Raw genomic sequence first — 27,547 nt, forward strand, 5'->3', positions numbered from 1 at the left:
GACACTGCAAAAAACTGCATAAGGAGAGGTGGTAAAGACATAAGGAAATTCAGTTTCCCAAACAGAGCAATTGATCAATGGAATGCACTACCGAATGAAATAGTGTGTGCCAAAACAATTCACAAATTTAAGGATGTGTTCAATAAATATGGTTTAAGACACGGGACAGTACGAGCTTGACTCATTCCTGTAAAGATACAATTAGGTAAGGTAGGTAAGAACACACACACACATACACACACAGCGGAGAGAGCAGACGTCCCAGCCATCGTTGCTAACCTTAAGTAGTTTCAGGAATTTTGTCTGTCCTGTCTCCTAAGGTCTTCTTTTCTATCGATATATCTATCTCTTGCCAGACGCCTCAATCCCGTTTTGGGTGGCCACAAACAAATCGCCTCCAAGTCGCCCTGTCCCCTGCCATTTCACTGCCCTGCTCCCAACTCACACCCCCCTCTCTCTTATACCTCTCCACCCCATCCCTCCATCTCATCCTCGGCCTACCCCTCCCTTTTCCCCCCTCCACCTCACTCACATACACTCTCTTCATCAGTCTTTCACCCTCCATCCTCTCCACATGGCCAAACCACCTCAGTGTGTTCCTCATAACGCTTCCTATCACATCCACATCCACACCACAACGCTCCTTTATATCTTCATTCGTCAGTCTGTCTCTCCACGTGACTCTACAGGCTCCTCTTAAATAACTCATTTCCACTGCTCTCACTTTTTGACTTGTGTCCTTCCAACAATGTCCAAGCTTCACTTCCGTACGTTAGAGTTGGTATCACAATACTGTCATGTAGTAACTTTTTCACTTCCATGCTCACTTCCCTGTTTCTTATCACTGCTTTCAAAGAACCAGCAACCTTTCTTCCCTGCTGTACCCTTTCAAGCACTTCTCCCTCCAAACCTCCATCCTTACTCATCACACTACCCAAGTACTTAAACGTACTCACATTTTCCAATTCCTCACCATCCAACCTCGCTGTTCATTCACTAACTTCACCTCTCTCAAAGACCATCACTTTACTCTTCCCTACATTCACCTTTAGATTCCGTTTCTTATACACTCTCCCAAACTCATCCACCAAGCCTTGCAGCTCCCCTTCGTCTTCACTTAACAACACAGTATCATCTGCAAACAACAGTACAGGGAGTTTCCAAACACTATCCTCTCTCACCAGGGACACTCCAACATCCACTACCCTACCTTTTAACTTTAAAATAAAGAAAGTTAATAGACTACCAAAAATGTAAAGATTTATTGGCTAGAGTATACATGAATGTTTGTAGTTTTTTCGGTAACAGCTGTTTTGGTACTTTAACCAACATCAAACATGGCCGAAAATGTAAACAATGAGGGACTCGAATTTCAAGGATTTGATACAAATACCAATGTTATGGACCTGGTTAAAACATTAATTATGAGGATTAGTGAACTCGAAAAGAAAGCAGAGAATCTAGTGATAAAGGATGTGTCTGAAAATACGGAGACTACCATACAGAGTCTGATCCAGTCCAGTGAGACAGCAAATGAAGAGATTAGAAATTTGAAGCCTGAAAATGTTGAATTGAGGAGGAAACTAGAGGAGAGTACTAATAAATGGAGAAGGTGAGTAGTGTATTAGAAGAACATAAGGCAAAGTGGGCACACGTCGAAGAAGAACAGAAAGAAGTGATCAGCTTAAGAGAGATCATCCAGGAAGAAAGGGAAATGAACAAGAAAATAATGGAAGAAAATGTAGTGAAAATACTGAAGAAAAAAGAGAAAATAGTGAGAGAAACTGTAGAAAGGAACAGATGTGTGATAATATTTGGAAACAGGGAAGAGGAAGAAAAGGTTAGGTTCGTAAGACTCGAGAGAGACACGAACCTGGTGAGAGGAATATTAGGCAAGATTGACCCCGAAGGAGACAAGTGAGTAAAAGAAATTGAGGAAGTAAGGAGGATAGGGCCTTATAAGAAAGGGGAAACAAGACCAATGAGAGTCAAGTTTACATCAGAAAGTGTAATAAATGAGATACTTAAAGTGACCTGGAAATTAACCCACGCCGTCCCGAGGACGTACTTCCACGTCCTCACGTTTTGTCACAGCTAATCCCGAGGACGTACTTCAACGTCCTGCAATTGCAAGGTTCATAATTTCCACAATTTTCAATTTTCGCGAGTCATTTTTGGTACGTATACACGGGACACCTTCCTCAACAAGATGCCAGGCAGAGACAATGCCTTGCCCAGCATGACCTCCTCCCCCCCCCCTGCATGCCCTTTTCTCAGCAATTCACCTGTTATCAGTGACCTGGCCAGTATAGCCATGTCATGCCACGGTACGAAATTCAGGGTCAGAGTGATTCCCCAATCAATGACAATGTGGAGGACAAACTTTACATAGCATTAGAGGAAGAAACAGTTAGAAATGATAATCAGGTAATGTGGCAAAAAAAGGTCAGGTATTAGTGAGTGAAACAATGCTTATAATGCCTATATTACTGCTTGAAAACCAATATACTCTTGTACTACATATAAATTCGTAACAGTAAATAAATAAATACCGTTTATGAGTGGTGTGAAATAGTTATCCTCCCATAGAACTCGTTTTCTTTGGTGCCAGCCTGATAGAAAACCCAGTAAGGTTAGGAGGCTCTCCTACCTGTAATGAGTATTTTAAACCTCAGGTGAGCGATTTCTCTATGAATTTTTCGATGTTTCTTACCAAAAGCGAAAGTTTTAGCAAAAAAAAAAAAAGGGTCGAAAAATGGTCGGGATTGGGGGGTACCAGTGGTCAAAAAGTGGTCGGGACGGGGCGGGTTAAGCAAAGAGGCGGGGATGGAAAATATTATAATAAGAAAAGATCTGAATGAAGAAGGAAGAGAAGTTTTAAAATCATTAAAGGAAGAAGTAAAGGAAAAAAATGATAAGAGGACAGAGGAAGAATGTAATACTTTTTTTTGGAGAGTAATGGATATGAAAGTAAGGAAGTGGTATTTAAGGAAATTGAAGTGAAAGAAACTAAGGGGGATGACTGTGATAGATCAGAAGTTGTGGAAGTGGTATGGACAGAGACTAGGAGAGAAGAGGGTATTAAAAACGTCAAAAATAATTTGAAAGTGATACATACTAATGTTGATGGTTTCATATCGACAAGGATCGAAATTAACGATTTCTTGAGAGAACATGAACCTGATGTCATGTGCTTTGTAGAGACCAAATTAAGAGAAGATATTGATGTTCATTTGGGAGATGGTAAATACAAACTGTGGAGAAAAGACAGAAAAGAAAAAAAGGGAGGAGGAGTGATGATAGCAGTGAAGAACAACATAAATGTAGATACCGTGGAAATGGGAGAAGGCATGGCTGAAGTGATATATATGAAATTAGAAACTGGAGAGAATGTTAAGAGAGATATGGCGGTAGTGTATGTTCCCCCAAAGACGAGAACATGGAAGGATGACGAATACCATGAGATGTTGTCAGATATGGCTAGCTATTTGCAAAAAATAATTGAGAAAAGCAATAATATAATTTTGGTGGGTGACTTTAACTGTAGAGAGGTGAACTGGGAGGAATGTTACTCGGGAGGCGGCGAGGATTCGTGGGGCACTATGTTATTAAATATAATATTGAATAATGTGATGATGCAATGGGTCAAAGAAGAGACACGGTTTCGAGGTGAGGACACACCAGCAAGGTTAGATTTACTGTTTACCAATGAACCCGATGTAATAGAATCACTGAAATATCTCTGTCCTTTAGGAAAAAGTGATCATGTGGTTATTGAGTTCCAGATGTTAATAGGTAACATCGGGCCAAGAGACGAGCTTCATAGACAGAGAAGATACAACTTTGGGAAAGCAAATTTTACAGGATTGAGAAACTTTTTTGAAAATGCGGATTGGAGAAAATTCAGAGAAACAAGAGAGATACAGAGGAAGTGGGTTATCTTTCTAGACCTCTATAATTTGGGAGTGGAAAATTTTGTACCAAGAGTAAGAGGGAAAGAAAACAGGAAAAAGGAGTGGTTTAATAGAAGGTGTATGATAGCAAAAAAAAAGAGAGATAAGGCGTGGAACAATTAGAGAAAGAGAGGTAACAACAGAACAAGGGAAGAATATAAAAGAACAAGAAATGAATACACAAGAATACATAGAGAAGAAGAAAGGAATTTTGAAAAAGGTATAATAGACAAATGCAAGGATGAACCCAAACTGTTTTATAGATTTGTAAATGGCAAACTGAAAAAAAAGGAAGGAATCACCAAACTGAAAGTAGAAGGAGAGGTCTTTAAGGATGCGGCAATGCAAGCAGAAATAATGAACAAACATTTCCAGTCAGTTTTCACTAAAGAAAAGGAGCTTGTGGAAGGGGAGGGAGTGATTAGAAATGTTCCGGTGATAAAAGATATAAAAGTGGGGGTACAGGAAGTGTATAAATTACTGGAAACTCAATATCTAAGGAAAGCCCCAGGATCTCATGGAGTTTCTAATTGGGTACTGAAGGAATGCAGAGAACAACTGGCAGATAGAATTCACAGTTTAATTGTATGCTCACTAGAAGAGCGGAAAGTGCCACAAGAATGGAAGAGGGCAAATGTGGTACCAATTTACAAGGGAGGAAACAGAGAAGAATCCCTGAATTATAGACCAGTGTCTCTAACCAGCATGGTCGCAAAATTGTGTGAGAGAATCCTGAAAGACAGATGGATAAAATATCTGGAAGAGATGAATATTTTGGCTGAATGTCAGTTTGGATTCAGAAGTGGAAGGTCATGTGTTTCTAACTTGCTGAGCTTTTACTCAAGAGCGATTGACGTGGTACAGGAGAGAGATGGTTGGGTGGATTGTGTGAACTTAGACTTAGAGAAGACCTTTGACAAGGTACCTCATCAGAGACTAATGTGGAAACTAGAATATATAGGAGGACTGAAGGGGAAACTTCTGGAATGGATGAGAGACTTTTTGAGAGACAGACAAATGAGGACAGTAATAAAGGATAGGATGTCTGGATGGAGGGAAGTAACAATTGGAGTCCCTCAAGGCTCGATGTTGGCGCCAGTAATTCTCCTGATTTACGTAAATGGTATGGTAGATGGAGTGAACAGTTATGCAAGTCTGTTTGCTGATGATGTAAAGATCTTGAGGAAGGTAGAGGTTGAGGAGGATTGTAAAATACTGCAGGAGGATTTGGATAGGATACACGATTGGAGCCGGATGTAGGAAATGAAATATAATGTAAAGAAATGTAAAATATTGGAAATGGGTAAAAGTACCCGGAGGCCATCACTGAATTATTTGTTGGGTAATGAATTAATCACAAAAAGGAGAGAAGAGAAAGATTTGGGAGTGCTGGTCCAAGATAGTTTGTCACTAGAAAAGCACATTAACAAGACAGTTGGAGAGACTTATAAACTCTTGACTAACATAAGAGTAGCATTTCATTATGTGGATGAGGAGATGATGAAAAAATTGATAGTGGCCATGATCCGCCCCAGGTTAGAATATGCAGCGGTAGTGTGGTCCCCACACAAAAAGAAAGATATAAACAAGATTGAGAGAATACAAAGAACAGCAACCAAGATGGTCCCCAGTCTGACAGACCTGTCATACAGAGAGAGGCTGGAAAAACTGGATTTGCCTTCCTTAGAGGAAAGGAGAAAGAGGGGAGACATGATTGCAGTGTTCAGGACCATGGTGGGAGTAGATAATATTGACAAAGAAGATGTTTGTATGGGATAAGAGAGCAACAAGTGGACACGGAATGAAATTAAAAAAGTCAAGCTGCTTGAAGGATATCAAGAAATATAGCTTTCCTTACAGAAGTATAGACTTATGGAATAGCCTGGACAAAGAGATCGTCCAGTCTAAAAACTTAAACGAGTTTAAAGCCAAATTTGACCTATCGATAAACAGCAACGGAAACCCACGAGCATAGTACATTCCGTGTATATCACAATTATGTATATTAGGTAAATACTTAAATATTTGGAACGACTTAGACAAAGAGGTGGTGCATGAGAAAAACATTCATGTGTGTAAAGGTAGACTTGATAAATGTTGATATGGAGACTGGACAACACGAGCATTGCTCAATTCCTGTATACTACAAATAGGTAAATACAAATAGGGAAATACACACACACACACACACACACACACAGATCCCTGCATGTCTTATTCAGGGTTTTTGTAAATATGCATCTGTGTCCCTTCACTGCTTAACCCGCGGTGTCCCGTCGACGTGAATTAACGTCCACACGTTTTGTCACTGCCAATCCCGTCGACATACATAAACGCGAATCAATTGCAAGGTCCCTAATTTTCACAATTTTCAATTTTCGCATGTGAGTTTTGGTACGTATACACGTGACACCTTCCTCTACAAGATGCCAGGCAGGGACAATGCCTTACCCAGCATGACCTCCCCCCCCCCCCTTGCACGCCATTGTCTCAGCAATTCACCTGTAATCAGTGACCTGGCCAGTAAAGCCATGTCATGCCATGGTACAAAATTCAGGGCCAGAGTGATTCCCCAATCAATGACAATGTGTAGGACAAACTTTACATAGCATTAGAAGAAGAACCAGTTAGAAATGATGATCAGGTAATGTGGCAAAAAAAAGGTCAGGTATGGTGATTAGTTAGTGAGTGAAACAATGCTTATAATGCCTATATTACTGTTTGAAAACCAATATACTCTCGTACTACATATAAATTCGTACCAAGTAAATGAATAAATACCGTTTATGAGCGGTGTGAAATAGTTACCCTCCCACAGAACTTGTTTTCTTTGGTGCCAGCCTGTTAGAAAACCCAGTCAGGTAAGGAGGTACTGTTACCTGGATCGAGTATTTTAAACCTCAGGTGAGCGATTTCTCTATGAATTTTTGATGTTTCTCACCAAAACGGAGGTTTGAGCAAAAAAAAAATTTTTCCATAAATGGTCGGGATTGGGGGGAGTCATTGGTGGAAAAGTGGTCGGGATGGGGCGGGTTAAAGTACATTATCTATGCTGATGATGTTTGTAAGACTTATAACTATCTGCAGTATTTAAAGAATGAAAGAATGACTCACTCTCTACTATTTATTCAAGATGAAATTTGTAGGTTGTGGTGCTCACCATTCACTCACTGAATGTAGTGCTGCTCTCAGGTGACTGCCCTTTCCTCTCTTACTTCCTTCTCTCCTTCCGTCCTCTTGTCTTTCCTTCATTCTTTCCTCTTCCTTATTCCTATGGGTGATCTACACTCCCACTTCTGTCTTTTTTGCCTTCATTATTTCCTTTTCCTTCTGCCTTTGGGTGACTCTCCACTGAGTGCAAGCCAAATGGTCTCCTGTACACCAGGAAACCATTTACTACACTAGGTGGGAACCATATATCCAAATTATGGTGCCTGATGGTTTAGTGGGTAATTAAGGTGCTCCAGATGGATTGAGCCTCAACAGGTGTATATCCAAGTGGTGGTTGGGGTTTATTGCTTACGTAATGCCACTCAGGGGTGAGTGAGGCTAGTCACTCTCATCTGAAATGTAGGACCAACTTGCCTACTCATGGGCATCTACGCTTCTCATGGGGCAGTGCAGGATTAGATAATGATGGTGATGATGATGCTGAATCTTTAAACATCTAATACGCTTTCTCATTTTTGTGTCAGACTACTGTTAAAAAAAAAAAAAAAAAAAAAAAAAAAATAGAGAATATAATTTATTGGTAATATATACTGCGGGCTGATTAATGTGTAATATATAGTTCAGAAACCATGTTTCTTCTCCTGTAGCTGTAATGAACTAAAATGAAGTACTGAAATTCAGCTCTGTCTGTTTGAATAATATTAACATACACACCTTTTTTCCATCTTCACCCCCAGGGGATCATCTCCTCACCCACCTGTTTTCCCCGAGGGTTCTGTTTTCACCCAACTGATCAATTTTTCTCCACAGCAATTTCCCTTATGGACCTATTTTCTCCCATAAACTCTCTCTCATTGGCCTGTTTCTCCAATGGACCCTTGTTTTACTCCTTGGACATATATTTCCCTATAGACCTGTCTTTCCCCATGAACCTATTTTCCCAGTGGACATTTTCCCCATGAACCTATCTCCCTACATGAACCTATTTTACTCTTGGACCGGGTTTTCCCCATGGACCAGTTTCCACCCCAGGGAGAAACATTGATTTTCCACATGGACCTGTTTCTTCCATGGAACTTTTTTTTTTTTTTTTTTTTTTTTTTTTTTTAGCAGTTGATCTTATATTTCCATTCAGGTCCATTTCCTGCTAACATGTATTTCTCCAGGAACCTTTCTTCTCACAAATACCTATTCCAGTCATGGACCTATTCCCCACTGAATCTGTATTCCACAAACCACTCACCCACTCACTCACCCACTAAGTACGCTCATCTCTTTGTCTTGTCCTTTGGGAAGCCATACGTCTAACCACCCAGCCACCCACCACAAAGCCCCTTCCATCCACAACCGAACCCACCCTGACCACTCACTCACCCATTGCACCCACACACCAACTCACCCACCCATCCACCCACCACCCCAGCTCATACACTTACTTCTCCCACCTTACCCTTCCACCCCATCCCACCTTACCCTTCCACCCACCTTCACTCCATCTGACCATTCACCCAGCCTACTCAAGCATTCCACCTACCTCACTCACCCCATCCACCTCTCCTGTCACTCACCCACCCCTTTTTCATCTACCCAACCATCTGCCCCACCCACTTTACTAGCTCATTCTGCCCACCCCACCCACTCCATCCACCCCCTACTGTCCATCCACATATCTTGCCTACTCATTGTACCCACCCTACCTACCCTACCCACCCATCCATTAATCCACTTAGTCATCCACACTTCACCTGCACCATTCACTTTTCTTAACCCCTTAACCGCGGGGTGTCACTTTCGTGACGCTCGGGAGCAAAGGATCATACCGCGGGGCGTCACTTTTGTGATTCTGTGTTATTTTGAATTTGCCCGGGCTTTCAAGTGGTGGCTTGTATCATCTATCAGTACTACCAGTCTCCAGCTAACTCAGTTCTGCTAATGTCACCTGTACTCCCATCCACTGTTGACAATTTAGCCATTTTTCTCCTGTCCTTGACTCCCCCCCTCCTTACCTCCCCTGCATTACCCTCTCCTCTCGCCTGACCTGCTGTGCTGCACTACACAAATGCTGGACGGATTTTTCCACTCATTTTATCCATTGAAATGTGCCCGTTGCCTTATTCTTATACAAAATAATATATAAAAGAAAGAGAAAAGGTAATTGGTACTGCCATACATCTGGAATGGGCTAATTATTACCTGGCAACACCTCACCTGCACTCGTTCGCTAATTTTCCCTGTTTATTTCCCCTTGAAATATGCCGTATGACCTGTTCTCATAATAAAAATATATATAAGAAAGGAAGGGAGAAGCCTAAGTGATATTTACATTCACCTGCAACTACCTAATTTATTATGTATTGTCTAGATTTCCCGCCAATAATTTCATAGCATATATATTAGCAGCTGTCACCACGCTGACATTGGCAGCCCTTCACTGCCCATAGGCAACAGCACTCAGTTTACTGTCGTCTTTCAAGGTGAAACCATGTCGAATTCCCGCCTGTCCAATTCCGCCGCTCTTTAGCTCCCTGCAAACCTCTACCCCTACTAAACCACGTGTGGGAAGGGGTAAAGGGCTAAGTGACTGCTGTGGAACGTGAACGGGCTAATTTATCAATGATAATGATGGACAGTGACTACGATCTTTCTGGTGACTCTAAAACAGTGCAAGTGGAAATGTAAATAATGTGTAAATAATGTGTAAACAGCAAGTGAAAGCAATGAATGTAATATAAGTGAACAGTGGAAAATAGTTTTATAAGTAACTGCAAGTGACAGTGCATAATAGTTTAAATAAAATAGAAATGTAAATAATGTAAATAAAATAGAGAATGTAAATAGAAATGTAAATGAGTAGTAATATAAGAATACGAGTATATATACTAGGAGTAATGAAAGTGAAAGTTTCACTCTAGCATGTATGAATACTAGGAGTTATGAAAGTGAAGATGACAGATTCACTCTCAGCGCTAGTATACAGGACGAGAAAGTGAATGCCTGGAGTGAAAATAAACTACTAGTACCGAAAGAAACTTATAGATAAACATTGTATATATAAATAAGTGTAATAAAGTACTAGGAATATAAAGTGTGAGTGTGTTTATAAATAATAAATGACAGCTTTGCCTTGGAATACCATCGGGGAACCAGCACGGGAGGAAAACTTGTATGCCCTCGTAATTTACATTGCTTTCACGGTGTATTTTTTTTGGAATATGGATTCCAAACCACTTGAAATTCATAGAATAGTGTTTGTAGTTATAATATCAGGCAGTGGTAACCATATTACTGGGTATCGGGAAGTGTAAAGTGGAGACTTCGTTACCCAACTTTAGAAGTCTCCACAAGTCCTATGGTAGACAACGAAGGCACGACAAACATCCCAGGGGAAAGCTGAAGGTATGTGCCATATGCATATATAATTTTAATATTCTAGGACTAATTGATTTTTGGCTAATATTTTTAAAAAGTCAGTTGGAGCGCGAATATCCTCACGGGCTGTGCAAGGAGTGCAAAAACAACCCCGCGGTGTAGGGGTTAACACAACCATTTCACCCAGCCCATCCTACCCATCCACCACACCTGTCTACCCACCAACCCACCCCTCAACACACACACACCACACACACACACACACACACACACACACACACACACACACACACACACACACACACACACACACACACACACACACACACACACACATGTACTGTACTACTGTAGATGGTTTAATCTCAGCAAGGCTAGAAATCAATGATTTCTTGATGGTAAATGAGCCAGATATTATGTACCATGTAGAGACCAAGTTAAGAGAGGATATTGATATCGATATGGGAGATGGTAAATACAAACTACAGAGAAGAGACAGAAAAGAAATAAATGGGAGGAGAATTGATGATAGTGAAGAACATTGTAAATGTGAATACTGTAATGTGGAACTGGGAGAGGGTAGAGCTGATGTGATATGAGATTAGAAACTGGAGGGAAAGGCAAGAGAGACATTGCAGTAGTGTATGTTCCCCCTAAAACGAGGGCATGGAATGAGGATGAATACCAGGAGATGTTGTCGGATGTGGTTAGATACCTATAGACAGTGATTGAGAAAAGCAACAACATAATCCTGGTGGGTGATTTTAATTGTAGAGAGTGAACTGGGAGAAGTGGGACTCAGGAGGTAGTGAAGACTCGTGAGGTAGTATTGTACACTGTTAAATACAGCATTCAACAATGTAATTACCCAGTGAGTCAAAGAAGAGACAAGATTTAGAGATGACACAACAGCAAGACTAGATTTACTGTTAACCAAAGAAGCTGACATAATTGGATCTCTGAAATATCTGTGTCCTATAGGACACTCTGCTAAAAATAATTTCATACGTACTAAATGCTGTCGACTCTCCAACTTGAATTCTTGCCACCCCTTCTGGCACCTTGCCAAAAGCCTTTCTAACAACTTTACCTCATCGTCCTTCCCTTCTCTTCTCTATTCTGATGGCTCTGTAGCTATTTCTTTTACTGATAAAGCAGATCTCTTTGCTCAGACTTTTTCCTCCAATTCCACCTTAGACAATTCTGATGCTGTTCCTCCCTCACTTACCCCCTCTGACTTCCTCATGACTGATATTAAAATTTCTTCAGCTGATGTATTTTCTGCTATCACTGTCCTTTTATACTAACAAGGCTTATGGAGCTGATGGAGTCCTTCCTGTTGCCCTCAAGAACTGTGCTTCTGTGCTTACACCCTGCCTAGGTAAACTCTTTCGCCTTTGTCTGTCAACTTGTACCTTTCCTTCTTGCTGGAAGTTTGCTCTCATTCAGCCAGTCCCAAAGAAGGGTGACCATTCCCAACCCTCTAACTATCATCCAAGTGCTTTAACATCCTGTGTCTCAAAAGTTTTTGAGTTAATTCTTAACAGAAAAATTTTTAAAGCATCTTTCGTATCACAACCTTCTTTCTGATCATCAGTATGGGTTCCTTCAGGGACACTGAACTGGCGATCTTCTCACCTACCTTTCAGACTCCTGGTCATCCTCCTCTCGGGACTTTGGTGAAAGCTTTGCCATTGCACTTGACATCTCAAGGGCTTTCGATCGAGTCTGGCGTAAATCTTTAATTTCCAAACTCTCTTACGGTTTCTATCCTACTATCTGTGCCCTCATCTATAGCTTCCTTTCTGGTCATTCTATAGCCGCTGTTGTAGACATCCATCATTCTTCTTCTAGATCTGTCAACAGTGGTGTTCCTCAGGGCTCTGTCCTATCGCTGACTCTCTTCCTTTTATTCATCATTGACCTTCTGAGCTGTACATCTGACCTTATCCACTCGTTTGCTGATGATTCCACCCTTCACCTTTCCATTCGGTTCCCGCAACGTCCATCTCAGCAGTTACTTCAACAAACAAGGGATGAGACTATGGCAAACTTAATGTCTGACTTGGCTCGTATCTCTGACTGGGGTAAAAATAATCTTGTTTTTTATGCGTCAAAAACTCTGTTTTTACACCTGTCAACCCAACAAAATCTTCCACAGGAATAACCACTAATGTGTAATTATATCCAGCTGAATCCTGCATCATCCTTGAACATGCTTGGGGTTTCATTCACTTGAGACTTATCTTGGAAAGATCATATTGCATCTCTTGTAAAATCTGCTTCCAAGAGATTGGGTGTGCTAAGCCGACTCCGTACCTTCTTTACCCCTGCACAGTTGTTGACTTTATATAGGGGTTTTATTCGCCTCTGTTTAGAGTTCAACTCTCATGTGTGGGGAGGCTCCCCACATACAGCTCTTCTCAATAGGTTGGAGTCAAAGGCTTTCCATTTCATCAACTTTCCTTCTCTTACTGGCTCCCTTAAACTCCTGTCTCTTTGCCGCACTGTTGCATCTTTATCTGTTTTCTATCCCTACTTCAATGGTTGCTGCTCCTCTGAACTGTCTGCTTGCATCCCTCCACCTCTACGACGGGCGTGTTACACCCGTCTAGCAACAAGCTCTCATCCCTTTTCTGTCCAACTCTCTAATGCAAGAGTTAACCGTTACTTCCAGTCCTTCATTTATGCAACAGGTCAGCTCTGGAACTGTCTCCCTCTGTCTGTATTTCCTACTTCCTGTGATCTCCAGTCTTTCAAAGGCAGTATGTCCAGGCATCTTGAAATGAACGGATCTTGAATTTGGCTCTCTTTTGTATTGTTTTTGTTTTTTTCTTGGAAGGAACGGTTTGCAGGCCCTTGGCCTTTGGTTCCTTCTTTCTTGCATTAAAAAAATATATATTTTTGTTTGTGGTGCCCAGCTCTGCCCGCTGGGCTCGATGCGAGCACCCATAATTCTTTTTGCAGATGATGCAAAGATCATGAAAAGACTTGAAGAGGATTGCAAAGTGCTGCAGGGAGATCTGGACAACATTTATGATTAGAGCTGGATTTGAGAAATGAAATTCAGCACACAAAGAAATGCAAGATACTAGAAATGGGTAAAAGTACCAAGAGGCCATCATGGAATTATTCGATGGGAAAGAGACCAATCACAAAAACAAGAGCAAGGAAGGACCTGGAAGTGTTGATCCAGGATAATTTGTCACCTGAAAAACACATCAGTAAGTGTGTCAGAGATGTATAAAAGCTCTTGGCAAACATAAGAGTAGCATTTCATAACATGGATGAGGAGGTGACAAAAAAATTGGTAATGGCTATGATCTGCCTCAGGTTGGAATATGCAGCAGTAGTGTGGCCTCCACATAAAAAGAAAGATATAAATTGTGTTGACAGAATAAAAAGAACAGCAACCAAGATGGTTCCTAGCCTGACTGATCTATCATACAAGGGAAGACTAGAAAAGCTGAGTCTGCCATCCATAGAAGAAAGAAGAAAGAAGGGTGACTTGATTGTAGCATTCAGGGCCATGATGGAAGTAGACAGAATTGACAGAGAAGATCTGTTTGTATGGGATGGGGGAGCAACAAGTGGACAAGGAAAGAAACTGAAAAAAATGAGTTGTTTGAAGGATATCAAGGAGTACAGTTTTCCACATAGATGCATTGACCTGTGGAATAGCCAGGACAAAGGGATCGTCTAGTCAAAAATTTACGGTAAATAAGTTCAAAGCAGAGTTTGACTTAAGACACTGAGACTTGACCCCACAAGCATATCTCATTTCCTGCATATCACAGCTATGTAATACACACACACACACACACACACACACACACGGGCACAACTGCTTTTACAGTATAGATTAGAGGAGACTGATGCAATCATCAATATGTTTCATTTCATAAAATGTAAATTTTTTGCTTAAATATACACGTATATTTTTTGACCCACATTAGGGAAAAAAAATTCCTGATATTTCTCTTTATGAGTTCTGTCTCTCTCTCAGTGGGTCAGTTGAAACTCTTCCCTATGAAGGAAAAGGAATCTTACATTAAGCCTAATTTTCTTTAGTGATATGGCAGGTTAGCAAGTTGAGAAATATGCTGCAATGATATGAGTGTGTGGCTAAGCCTTTTGGTTCACATTGCCATGAACAGAAACAAACATGGCAAGCTCAATGATCTCAAATCGTCTTCCTTCCTGATGCTGGCTGTACATTCTGCTCAACTAGTTGACCTTTGGCAGCCATTTTGGTGACCTTGACCTTGACCCCGAGTGCCCATTTTCGAATTTGGCCAAGATTTTGGCCATATCTTGATACCCTGAAAGTTTCATGTTGACAACTCAAGCCATTCATGAGATATCTTGTGTACCCACACACAAAGAAAGCCAGCCAGTCAGCTTCACAACTGAAACCATTATCACTCAGCTCGCTTCACAACGCATGTGGTAAACAAAGGTCAGTGCTCTTAAAACACCACCTGCATTCCCCCTCCGTATCGGTGGACACATAGTCCATCTAGTTACCCACTCTCATTATGATGTAGTTCACAAATACAGACATTAGCTGATAATATCAGTCTTTCACATGCTCAAGTGGCCAGCTCTGGAATGTCTTCCTTCAGCTGTCTTTCTCTAGTCTTTAAAAAAATGGGTCAAGGAATTTTGATATGAATATATTTGGTTCTGACCATTAATCTGACAACCCTTTTTGTCTGTCTATCTATCTATCTATAGCCCGACGCCCTAATCCCGCAAAGGGTGGCCACAGACAAAACGCCTCCAAGTCGCTCTGTCACCCACCATTTGACTACCCTCCCCCCAACTCACCCTCCCTCCCTCGTATACCTCTCAACTCCATCCCTTCACCTCATCCTCAGTCTACCCCTCGCTCTCCCTCCCTCCACCTCACCTACATACATCCTCTTAGTCAATCTTCCATTCTCCATTCTCTCCACATGGCCAAACCACCTAAGTGTATTTCTCCTAATCTTTTCATCCACATCCACCCCACAACATTCCTTCACTTCTTCATTCGTCAACCTCTCCCTTCATGTCACTCCACATGCTCCTCTCAGGTAACTCATTTCCACTGCTCTCACTCTTGACCTCTTGCAAGGTCCATGCCTCCATTCCATACGTCAGGGTAGGGATCACAATACTATCATGCAGTGACTTCGCAACTTCCATACTCACCTCCCTATTTCTCATCACTGCTTTCAGTGAACCAACAACCTTCCTTCCCTGCTGTACCCTTTCACGCACTTCATCCTCCAAAGTTCCATCCTAACTCATCACACTACCCAAGTCCATCCATCCATCCATCCATTGCCAGACGCCATGTATCCCAGACAGGGTGGCCAAGGGCTTAGAGTTAATTGTTTTACAGGGAGGGGCACTAATCCTCCACCAACCCCACTTGACACGTAGGGATGCCAAGTACAGTACTTGAATGCACTCGCATTCTCCATATCCTCACCATCCAACCTCACTGTACATTCCGTGACTTCATTCCTCTCAAACACCATAACTTTACTTTTGTTTACATTAACTTTCAGATTCCTCCTCCTACACTCTATCCCAAATTCATTCACCAAACCTTGCAACTCCCATTCGTCTTCACTCAATAACACTGTATCATCAACAAACAGCAACACTGGAATCTTCCAAATCTCACCCTCATTCATTAAAGCCACCCCCACATCCACTGCCCTACCTTGCACCTCCATTACAACCCCATCCATGTATATATTAGACAGCCATGGAAACATCACACGACCCTGTTTCAGTCCCACATTGAGATCAAAGAACTCACTCAGCTCACCATCCACTTGCACCGTAGCCCTAGCTCCTTCGTACATACTCTTCACAGCATTCAGCAATTTCCCATCCACTCCATATATTCTTAATACCGTCCACATACCTTGCCTGTCTATTCTGTCATAAGCGTTCTCCAAGTCCATGAAGGCAGCATACACTTTCTTTCCCTTCTCTAGATACTTCTCCACTAAACATCTTAGAACAAATATCTGATCTACACCTTTTTCCCTTCCTAATTTCCCCTTGTTCTTCTCCAACTAGCTCCTCCGTCATATGCCTAACCCTATCAATGAGTATTCTACCATATATTTTACCAGTCACACTAAGAAGGCAAATACCCCTATGGTTACCACATACTTCTCTCTCCCGTTTTCCTTTGTATAAAGAAACAGTTATACCTGATTTCCAGTCCTCTGGAACCCTTCCCTCTTCCCAAGCCAATCTACACAACTTCCATATCCACTCCACAACAATCTCACCACCATACCTCAGCATTTCACCACAGACTCCATCAATTCCTGGGGCCTTTCCCAACTTGATCTTCTTCATTGCTTCCACTACTTCTGCCCTACTGATCTCTTCCTCCCTCCTCTCATCTCTTCTTCTCCCAGCCATTCCCCAACCACTTATACTCGCATTGCTCTCACTCTCTACATTCAACAAATCCTCAAAGTGCTCCTTCCATCTCCTCAGTTTCTCTCTCTTCTCCACCAACAATCTATTATTCCTATCTTTCACTCCCCTTCTATTTCCCCTTTCACACTGTCTTACTTTCTTTACCGCCTTCCAAAACAATTTCTTACTCTCCCTCCATTTCACACTCAGATTCCTCCCAAACTCTTCATCCACTTTCTTCTTACTCTCCTTCACCAGTCTCTTCACCTCCCTTCTCCTGCTCACATATACCTCTCTCTTCTCTCTCTCATCTTCTCCCCTACCTCTACTCGCTAACCATTCACTATATGCCTTCTTCTTTTGTTCCACAGCTTGTTTCACCTCATCATTCCACCATGCTGTCCCTTGCACACCCTTGCATCTCCTCCTCACTCCACAAACCACCTCACACGCTGCCCCTATCTCTTCCGTAAATATCTTACATTCGTTTTCCACCCCTTCCATCTGCTCTAGCTCATACCTTCCCAGTCTTTCTTCCACTCTGCTCTTATACTCTGTCATTTTCTCACTATCTTGCAACTTCTCCACTCTTCTCACAGGAGATGTTTCCTCCTGTCTTTCCCTTCGTCTCCTCAACCATTTTCTTTGCAGCTTTACCTTGGCTGTCACTAAGTGATGGTACGAGACTCCATTTCCCCACCCTCTCCACCCTCTTGCATCCAACACTTGTCTTCTCATTCGCTCATCTACACACACGTAGTCAGTCATTGCCTTTCATTCAACAAGTTCACCATCCATCCTCCTCATTACTCTCCATGTCTACCGGTGGATCATCTTATGTCGAAAGTAGGTGTTGGCTGTTTCCAATCCCTTTCCAGCACTGCTGTCCACCAAAGCACTACCGTTCCCATCTACTTCGGCTGGCACACCTCACTGACCAACCACTCCATCCACCCATACATTCCCAACTTTGCCATTCACGTCTCCTATCAAAAGCACTCTCTCGCTCCTCTCATATTTGTCCATACATGCATCTACTCACGCCCAAAACTCATCTTTCACTCTTGCCACTTGGTCCTCTGTCGGAGCATACACACATACAATCGCCCACGCTTGTATACCTACTTTCATCCTCACCCATACAATCCATGCACCCACTGTTCCATACTCTCTTATATTCTCCTTCCACTTTTTGCATATCATCAGACATGCTCCCTCTCTTGCCCTCTCATTCTTATTAACACCCGCATATATACTTAAACCATATTCCCATTCTCTCACCCTTTCACCTTTCCAATTTGTTTCAGTCAATCCACATATATCCACTCTTGCATCCTCAAGCACCTGAACAATCTCTCTTTCACTTCATCATTCACTCCTCTCACATTCCACGTTCCCACCCTCAGAATGTCCTTTGTCCGTTCCTTAGTCTTCAACGTATGGTCCGTCCTGGTCCGAGGCGCTTTATTTGCTTGTTTAGTTAGTTCTTTTTACGGGGTGGGGCACTAACCCACCACCAACCTTTTTAGTCGCCTCGTACAACAATTAGGGATACTGGGGGAGTATTCTTGAAACCCCCCTACCCCCAGGGTAATTAGCACAAATTTTGTTGGAAGCTTGCTGTGATACCCTATTGTGTGATAATTGTCCAAAAGCAGAGTATTATTTTACCATATATTATACTGTACAGTACTTTATATCCATAACTCTAATATCCTTTGCCCTCTTCCTGCTTTCATCTCTCTTTATCCAAACCTTCTGAACCCCTACATCACACCAACTGTTAACTGTGGTTATCCCCCTCCACCCCTTTTCACACAAGTATCAACAATTCAGTCCGTGTATCAAATTTCCAGTAGTTCAGACCACGCACAAGAAGAGCGTTGGCAACATTAAGTGTTAAAACTGGAAACTTGGCCGAGTGTACAGTACATTCTTTTAATATGTTCATTCTCTCCTAGTGTATTCTTGATCCGCTTGGCATTGCTTCATTGTACTTCAGTAGTCCCTTCCTTTGCACCAAAGTTCGTGTGTGCAAAGTTCTTGGATTTGATTAGAAAAAACATTTTGTGATTGTATGAACATAAAGATGCTTGAAGAGATACCCGTATACAGTTTCATGTCATGGAAAAGGAGAGCCTAGGAGTGGATGTAGGATGAAGTTGAAAGAACCAGAGATTAGTTTCCAGTAACTGTTGTTTTTAGTTGTCACTCATGTCAAGTTCCATATACTGTGATATTTTTTTGTAGGTGTGATGATGTGCCCTTACATGAAGACAGAGGATGGATTTGAGATGCAGATGGGGACCAACCACCTGGGTCACTTTTTGCTGACAGTCTTGCTGCTTCCACTGCTCTCCAAGGGACACCCAGCACGCATTATCAGTCTCTCTTCCCTTGCACATGCCAGTGAGAACATATACCCATGTGTTAATGTGAGCTTCAATATTAGCTTCATGTTAGGCTGCTAATTGGTATTTTTTCAGCATATCCTGCTATATTGTCCCTTATTTGTCAGGTTTGTATTTTTCTATCTCTCTGTCTATGTATAGCCTGATGCCCTAATCCCACAAAGGGTGGCCGCAGACAAAATGCCTCCAAGTCGCACTGTCACCCACCATTTGACTGCCCTCCCCCAAACTCACTGCCCCCTCCCTCATATACCTCTCAACTGCATCCCTCCACCTCATCCGCAGTCTCCCCCTCCCTCTTCCTCCCTATTCATTCATTCGTTCATCATCTAATCAAGTGTTGCCCCACGAGGAGCATAGGAGCCCGGGGCTAGACAAATTGGTCCTGATATTTAAGATAAGAGTGACCAGCCTCTTTCATCCCTGAGTGGCATTACGTGAGCAGTACACCCCAACCACCCCTTGGATGTAAACTTGCACTGGCTCAGTCCAATTGGAGTACCTTAATTGCCCACTAAACCACCAGGTACCATAATTTGGTTATATGGTTGCCACCCAGTATAGTAAGTGGTGTCCTGGTGTACAGGAAACCCTTTGGCTTGTCACTTAGTGTAGAGTCCCCCATAGACAGAAGGAAGAGGAAAGAATGAAGGAAAGAAAGATTGAAGAGGAAGGATGGAATGAAGGAAGAGAGGAAAAGGCAGGCACCCGAGGGCAGCACTACATCAAGTGAGTGGTTGGTGAGTGCCTCCTTCAACTGTATTTATAAGGAAATCCATTTTGATTAAATCATTATATTTTCACTCTGATTTAAATAAATTTAAATCACGTTATTTAGACCTTTTGATTTAAATCAAAATAACCCTGGAATTACCCAAATTAAGTCTTGTATAGTATTTGTGATAAGTGGGTGCATAAGAGATGTAGTGGTATTAGAGGTAGACTGCAAGATAATGCTGATTTCATGTGTGCAGTGTGTTGAGGAGACCATATGGATATTGTCAGTCGTGAAAGGATTGATTTTGCTGGTGAGTCTCTTGAGTATGTGGAAGAGTTTTGTTATTTGGGAAACATGTTATGTGCTGGAGGTAAGGCTGGAGCTAGCTCTGTGGTTCGAGTGAAGAGTGGTTGGAAGAAGTTCAGGGAGCCTTTGCTTCTCCTGACGTTGAGAAGGCTATCCCTCTGTGCTAAGGGATCTTTATATGTGGCATGTGTTAGGAGTGTAATTGTGTATGGTAGTGAGACCTTGACAGTAAAGGAAGAGGATATTCTTAGGCTCAAACGTCCACAAATTACAGTGATTAGGTGGATGTGCAATGTGTCCTTGAATGCGAGGCCTGGGGGGACCAGGTTAGCAATGGAAGATTTGAGAGGAAGGATGAGACTGGAGTGTATTGGTGTTGTGATGAGGAGGGGTAGACTGAGATGGTTTGAGCACTTTGAGAGGATCGGGGACGATGATTGGGTGCAGAAAGTAAGTGTGAATGTTGGGCGTGGGGTTGCAAGAGGCAGGCTGAAAAAGATCTGTGATGATGTCGTTAAACCTAGCCTCAGGGATAAGGGACTGAACAGGGAGGCTGCCAGAGATTGAATAGCATGGAGAGCCACCATTAGGTGACCAAGGCTGACACATGCAAACATGATGGAGCCTTTACAAATGAAACAAAAGAACTTCACTGCACTCTCTCCACAATACGTGATCATCTCTGCATACATTTCATCAACACCTGATACATGTCGATCCAGTGCTTTCCATCATGTTTGACTTCTGCCAGTGTCACATTTCTGGCACCAAATAATTTGCTAGTTTATAACTTGCATTTTCGTACAAAGTAGTGATTACTTTTAGCTTGGTGCACATAAGTATTTTTATAACAAAATGCTTTCCCCCCCATTTTTGATTTTTCTAAATAAATGCAAGGAAGAAGGAACCAAAGGCCAGGAGCCTGCAAATGTTCCCTCCAAGAAAAAACAAAGACAAGATAACAGAGAGCCAAATTCAAGATCTGTTCAGTTCAAGATGCTTGGACATGCTGCATTTGAAAGACCAGAGATCACAGGCATTTGGAAGTTCAGACAGGGGAGACAGCATACATGAAGGACTGGGAGTAATCGTTAATTCTTGCATCAGAGAGTTGGACAGAAAAGGGATGAGAGTTTGTTGCTAGGCAGGCGCTACACACCCATCGTAGTGGTTGAGGGATGCAAGCAGGCAGTTCAGAGGAGCAGTGACCACTGAAGTAGTGCCAGAAAAGAGATAAAGATGCAGCAGTACGATGAAGAGACAGAGGTTGAAGGGAGCCAGTAAGAGGAGTAGAGTTAATGAGACAAAAAGCCTTTGACTAGACCTTGTTGAGAAGAGCTGTATGTGGGGAGCCTCCCTACACATGAGAGTTGTACTATACAGGTAAGCCCTTAATTCACGCGAGGGTTAGGTTCCCAGACCCTTCGCGTATGTGGTAAATTCGCGTATATGTTCTGCCCTTGTGTGCACATAATTACGCATGTCTATACGTATATTACATCTGAATAATACTGTTTATGCACTACATACACCTTATAAACTAGCATAAAGTATTAAAAACAACAAAAATGTAAGAAATTTAAAACTGAAACCTGACAAGCACAGGCATAGGTGGAGACACTTCAGCAGTCTGGTGCACTAGCCCTCACTGCCTCCTGTATGCTACATTCTGCCTTCTTTATTGTATGAACAGTTGACTCATTCACCCCAAACATGCGGTTCCAAGACAATTCACAGGCGTAGGTGGAGACACTTTAGCACAGTTTGGTGCACTAGCCCTCACTGTCTCCCGTATGCTACATTCTCCTTCTTTAATGTATGAACAGTTGACTCACCCCAAACATACGGTTCTGAGACAATTCACCATCAAGTCAATTCACCGTCAAAACATGGACAACTCCCCGTCATTCTATTAATATACTTATTATTGATTAATTAATACTGTAATAACTAATTTTCAGGGGGATTTTATAACTCATATAAGTAAAAAAACTAGTGTACTGTACTGTACTTGCTAAATAAACTGGTATGTAAATAAATGACGGGGAATCGTCCTGACGGAGAATTGTCGCCGACATTCCACCCTGAAGTTTGTCCAACACTTTAACTTTGTCAGTGACACCACTTTACCAGCCCGCTTTGGTGTGTTACCACATGCATCACTAGCACTACGCTTAGGCCCCATGTTGGCAGACGAGGCAAGCAATCACTGGAAGGCAGAAAAATAAGCCACAAATAACGATTCTCGATCTCGAGTCACGGATGATTCGACTGTCGGATTCAAACTAACTGTGTGGTGCGTGGTAGACCGACCTCCCAGGCTCCCACACACACATACACACACACACATACATATATGTGTGCACACGGGCAGCAGGTAGGCATTTTTTATATTTTATTTATTTCTCTTGTATATTGAAATTACTTATTTGAATACTGTAATTATGTTTTAATTATTGTACGAAAAATTCGTGGATAACCAAAATCGCGTGAAAAAAGTTCGCGTGAATTAAGGGATAACCTGTACTCCATATTGGCGAATAAAACCCGTGTATAAAGTCAACAACTGTGCTGGGGTAAAGAAGGCACAGAGTCAACTTAGCACACCTAATCTCTTGGAAGAAGATTTTACAAGAGAGGTAGTATGCTCTTTCCAAGTTAAATCCAGAGAGAATGAAACCCCAAGTGTGTGTAAAGGCTCTGTAGGATTGAATTGGATATTGTTAAAAATTAGAGGATATTCCTATGATGGATTTTGTTAGGTTGAAAGATGTAAGAATAGAGTTTTTGATGTATTAAGAACAAGATTACTTTTACCCCAATCAGAGATACGAGTTAAGTCAGAGATTAGGTGCGTCGTAGCCTCATCCTTGTTTGTTTAAGTAACTGCTAAGATCGACACTGTGGGAAGCGAATGGAAAGGTAAAGGGTGGAATCATCAACATATGAGTGGATAGGGTTAGATGCACAGCTTAGGTCATTGATGAATAAAAGGAAGAGAGCTAGTGATAGGACAGAGTCCCGAGGAACACCACTGTTGATAGCTCTAGGAGAAGAACAGTGGTCGTCTACAACAGGAGCTATAGAGCGAACAGAGAAGGAAGCTAGAGATGAAGGCGCAGATAGATAGGTAGAAACCATACTTGGGCGGTTTGGAAATCGAAAGTCAGTGAGATGTCAAGTGTGATGGCAAAGCTTTCACCAAAATCCTGAAAGGAGGATGACCAGGAGACTGAAGAGTTGGTGAGAAGATTGCCAGTGGAGCATCCCTGATGGGACCCATACTAATGATCAAAAATAAGGTTGTGATAGGAAAGATGCTTTAAAAAAATTTTGTTAAGAATACACTCAAAAACTTTTGAAACGCAGGATGTTAAAGCAATTGGGCGATAGTTAGAAGGATGGGAATGGTCACACTTCTTTGGGACAGGGTGAATGAGAGCAAACTTCCAGCAGGAAGGAAAGGTACAAGTTGACAGACAAAGGCAAAAGAGTTTACCTAGGTGGGTGTAAGCACAGAAGCTCAGTTCTTGAGAACAAGAGGAGGGACTCCTTCAGGCCCATATGTCTTGTTAGTACTGAGGCCAGTGACGGCAGAAAATACATCAACTGAAGAAATTTTAATGTCAGCCATGATGAAGTCAGAGGGTGGAAGTGATGGAGGAACAGCACCAGAATGGTCTAAGGTGGAATTGGAGGAGAAAGTCTGAGTGAGGAGTTATGCTTTATCAGTAGAAGAAATGGCTACAGAGCCATCAGAGTGGAAAAGAGAAGGGAAGGATGATATGGCAAAGTTGTTAGAAAGGTTTTTGGCAAGGTGCCAGAAGGAGTGGGAAGAATTTGAGTTGGAGATTGCAGAGCATTTTGCACAAATGACATTGTTTTTATCAGAGTGAAGAACAGGCTTAGCATGATTCCGGGCAGAAACATAAAAGAGATGAGATTCAGGAGTTGGTTGGCTCTGGTACCTTTTGTAAGCCTTCTCCATGTTTTGGACAGCATTAGAACAACTGTGATTAAACATTTTTTTTTTTTTTTTTTTTTTTCATTAGTCACAGGATATGAGAAAAGAATGTATGATTCCATGTCCGAGAGAATAACCTATGTGGGGCTCAAGGCTCTTAGCCATGGAAGCAATTATCATTCTAGGGAAAATCAAAGAAATACTGTCAGAGGGCCAGCAATCAGCAGCTCCAAAGTGCCACAGCCACCACTTCTTGGGAAGGTTTACAGGCCATACTGGAGCGATAGAATAGGAAGGTGGTAAGGTTGTGATCGGAGGAGCCCAATGAGAGAAAAGATTAATAGTGTCAGCAGAAGGATTAGTTGCAAGGATTAGGTAAAATACTTTGGAACTCTCTCCAAGGCAGTCAGGGATAGGGGTAGGATGCTGTAGAAGCTGCTCTAGGTCATTATGGATAGAAAAGATGTTGGCTTGTTCACCAGGTGGATCAGTGAAAGGAGAGGAGAGCTAAAAGTGGTGGCAAACATTGAAATCTCCTAGGAGAGAGATTTCAGGGAAATGGGAAATTGATAGGATGTTTTCCATCATAGGAGCAAAAGAGTCAAAGAATTTTTCATATTCAGGGGAATTAAGGGTTAAGTGAACGGCACAGATATATTTAGTCAGAGAATGACATGGTAGCCGAAGCCAGAGAGTAGAAAATTGAGAAGATTCAAGTTCAGGAACCGGAGAGCAAGATATGTTGTGCACATTTGGACAACAGCCATGTTTGGCTTTGAAATGAGTATAGAGAAAGTAGGAGGGTACAGGGAAGGGTTTGCTATCAGTTGCTTCAGACAGTTGAGTCTCAGTGAGGAAGAGAAGGTGAAGGTTAGAGGAAGACAGGTGGTTTTCAGCAGAGTGAAAGTTAGAGGAAAGGCTGCGAATGTTGCAGAAATGAAGAAGGTGCAAGTCAGACAGTGGTTCCAGGCATCTTCCTTGGTCTTCACCAGGAGAGGGGCAGATGGTGGGGGCTTTGATGGTCCCCCCACCCACAGGGGCGTAGAGGCATTGTGATGAGATCTCCCTCCCCCCTTCCCCCCCCCTTTTTTTTTTTTTTAAATATGTAATGTGCATATAGTTTGGTGTTGACAGTTAGAGGAACTTATGTTGGAAAGCATGAAGACAGAAACCTTACTTTACACAGGGGGTAGGGGGGTTTTTCAAGAATACTTCCCCAGTATCCCTGCTTGTCGTAAAAGGTGACTAAAAGGGTTGGCAGAGGGTTAGTGCCCCTCCCCGGAAAACAACTAACCAAAAAAACAAACAATAAGCCTCGGACAAAGACTGACCAAACGATGACGACCAAGGACCGGACAAAGGACATGGTTATCGGAACGTGGAATGTAAGGGGAGTGAATGATGAGGTGAAAGAGAGAGAGAGATTGTCCAGGTGCTTGAGGGTGCGAAAGTGGATGTATGTGGAATAACTGAAACAAAATGGAGAGGAGAAAGTGTGAGAGAATGGGAGTATGGATGGGGTATATGTGCAGGAGAAGGTGAGACTGAGAGGGCAAAGGAAGGAGTATGTATAGTTGTGAGTAAAAGATGCAAGAGGAGCATAAGACAGTATGGATCAGTTGGGTCAAGGATTGTGTGGGTAAAGTTGAAATACAAATGTGGGCGATTGTGTGTGTGTGTATGCGCCAATGCAAGGTCGTCCTAGAAGAGTGAGAGAAGAGTTCTGGACAAATGTAGAAGTGTGCATGGAAAAGTTTGGAAGGAATGAGAGAATGTTTTTGATTGGTGATATGAATGGTAAAGTTGGGAATGTGAAGATGGATGGAATAGTTGGTGAGTGGGGTGTGCCTGCTGAGATAGATGAGAATGGGAGTGCGTTAGTGGACATTTATGCTGGGAGGGGGTTGGTGATAGCCAATACCCTCTTCAGGCATAAAATGATCCACAGGTATACATGGCGAGTGATGAGAAGGGTGGGTGGTGAACTGAATGAAAGGAAGGCAATGATTGATTATGTGTGTGTGGATGAAAGGATGCGAAGATGTGTAATCGATGCAAGAGCTTATAGAGGTTGGGGGAGTAGACTTTCTGACCACTACTTGGTGGTGGCCAGAATTAGGATTCAAGTAAGATGGAGGAATAGAAGAAGGGAAAGACGAGAGGAAGGAGTAGTTGCAAGGAGAGTGGAAAGGTTACAAGAGGATGAGAAAAAGGCAGAGTATAAGAGAGAAGTGGAGGAACGATTGGGCAAATATGAATTGGAGCAGATGGGAGACGTGGAAGGTGTGTGTTGGATATTTACAGAAGAAATATGTGCAGCATGTGATGTGGTGTGTGGAAGGAAGAGAAGACGGAGGGGGGTGCAAGGAACAGCGTGGTGGACTGAAGAGGTGAAACAGGCTGGGGCACTAAAGAAGAAAGCATACAATGAATGGATGAGAAATAGGGGCGTGGAAGAAGTTGAGAGGCGGAAGAGAGAGTTATATGTAGAATGAAAGAGAGAGGTGAAGATTAGTAAGAGAGAGTAAGAAGAGAGTGGATGAGGAATTTGGAAGGAATTTGAGTGTAAAGTGGAGGGACTGTGAGAAAATGTTCTGGAAAGAGGTGAAAAGAGTATGACAGGGTGGAAGTGAAGTTAGCAGGGGAGTGAAAGATAAAAATGGTAGATTACTAGTGGAGAAGGGAGAAAAAGTGAGCAGATGGAGAGAACACTTTAAGGAATTGTTAAACATAGAGGATGGAAGTAATGCGAGTGTAAGTGGCTGGGGAATGGCTGGGAGAAGGAGGGAGGTGAGAAGACAGGAAGAAATCAGTAGGATAGAAGTTGTGGAAGCAATGAAGAAAGTTAAATCGGGGAAAGTCCCAGGAATTGATGGAGTGTGTGGTGAACTGCTGAAGCATGGGGGAGAGATAGTAGTAGAATGGATGTGGAAGATGTGCAGACTGGCCTGGGAGGAAGGTAGAGTCCTGGAGGATTGGAAGTCAGGTATAATTATTCCCTTGTACAAAGGAAAAGGGGAAAAAGAAGTGTGTGGTAATCATAGGGGCATCTGTCTTCTTAGTATAACAGGAAAAGTGTATGGTAGGATACTTATTGACAGAGTTAGAGAAAGAACAGAGAAATTAGTTGAAGATGAACAGGGAGGCTTGAGGAAGGGAAGAGGTTGTGTAGATCAGATATTCATTCGTAGATCTTTAGTGGAAAAGTTTCTAGAGAAGG

At 42.3% G+C, this 27,547-nt stretch overlaps 1 protein-coding gene across 1 annotated transcript in view; it reads left to right on the forward strand.

Moving 5' to 3' along the window:
• The window catches only part of LOC145411445 (retinol dehydrogenase 11-like), a 272,754-nt gene that overhangs the window by 132,620 nt on the left and 112,587 nt on the right, over nt 1-27,547 (forward strand). The window contains exon 4 of the mRNA XM_080281487.1: nt 19,179-19,337. Within this exon, the coding sequence (XP_080137613.1) occupies nt 19,179-19,337 (159 nt within the window). The remainder of the gene's footprint in view (nt 1-19,178; nt 19,338-27,547) is intronic.

This window comes from Coenobita brevimanus, chromosome 89 (assembly GCF_032717465.1).
Source record: "Coenobita brevimanus isolate Jiangsu-jjx chromosome 89, ASM3271746v2, whole genome shotgun sequence".
Lineage (NCBI taxonomy): Eukaryota > Metazoa > Arthropoda > Malacostraca > Decapoda > Coenobitidae > Coenobita > Coenobita brevimanus.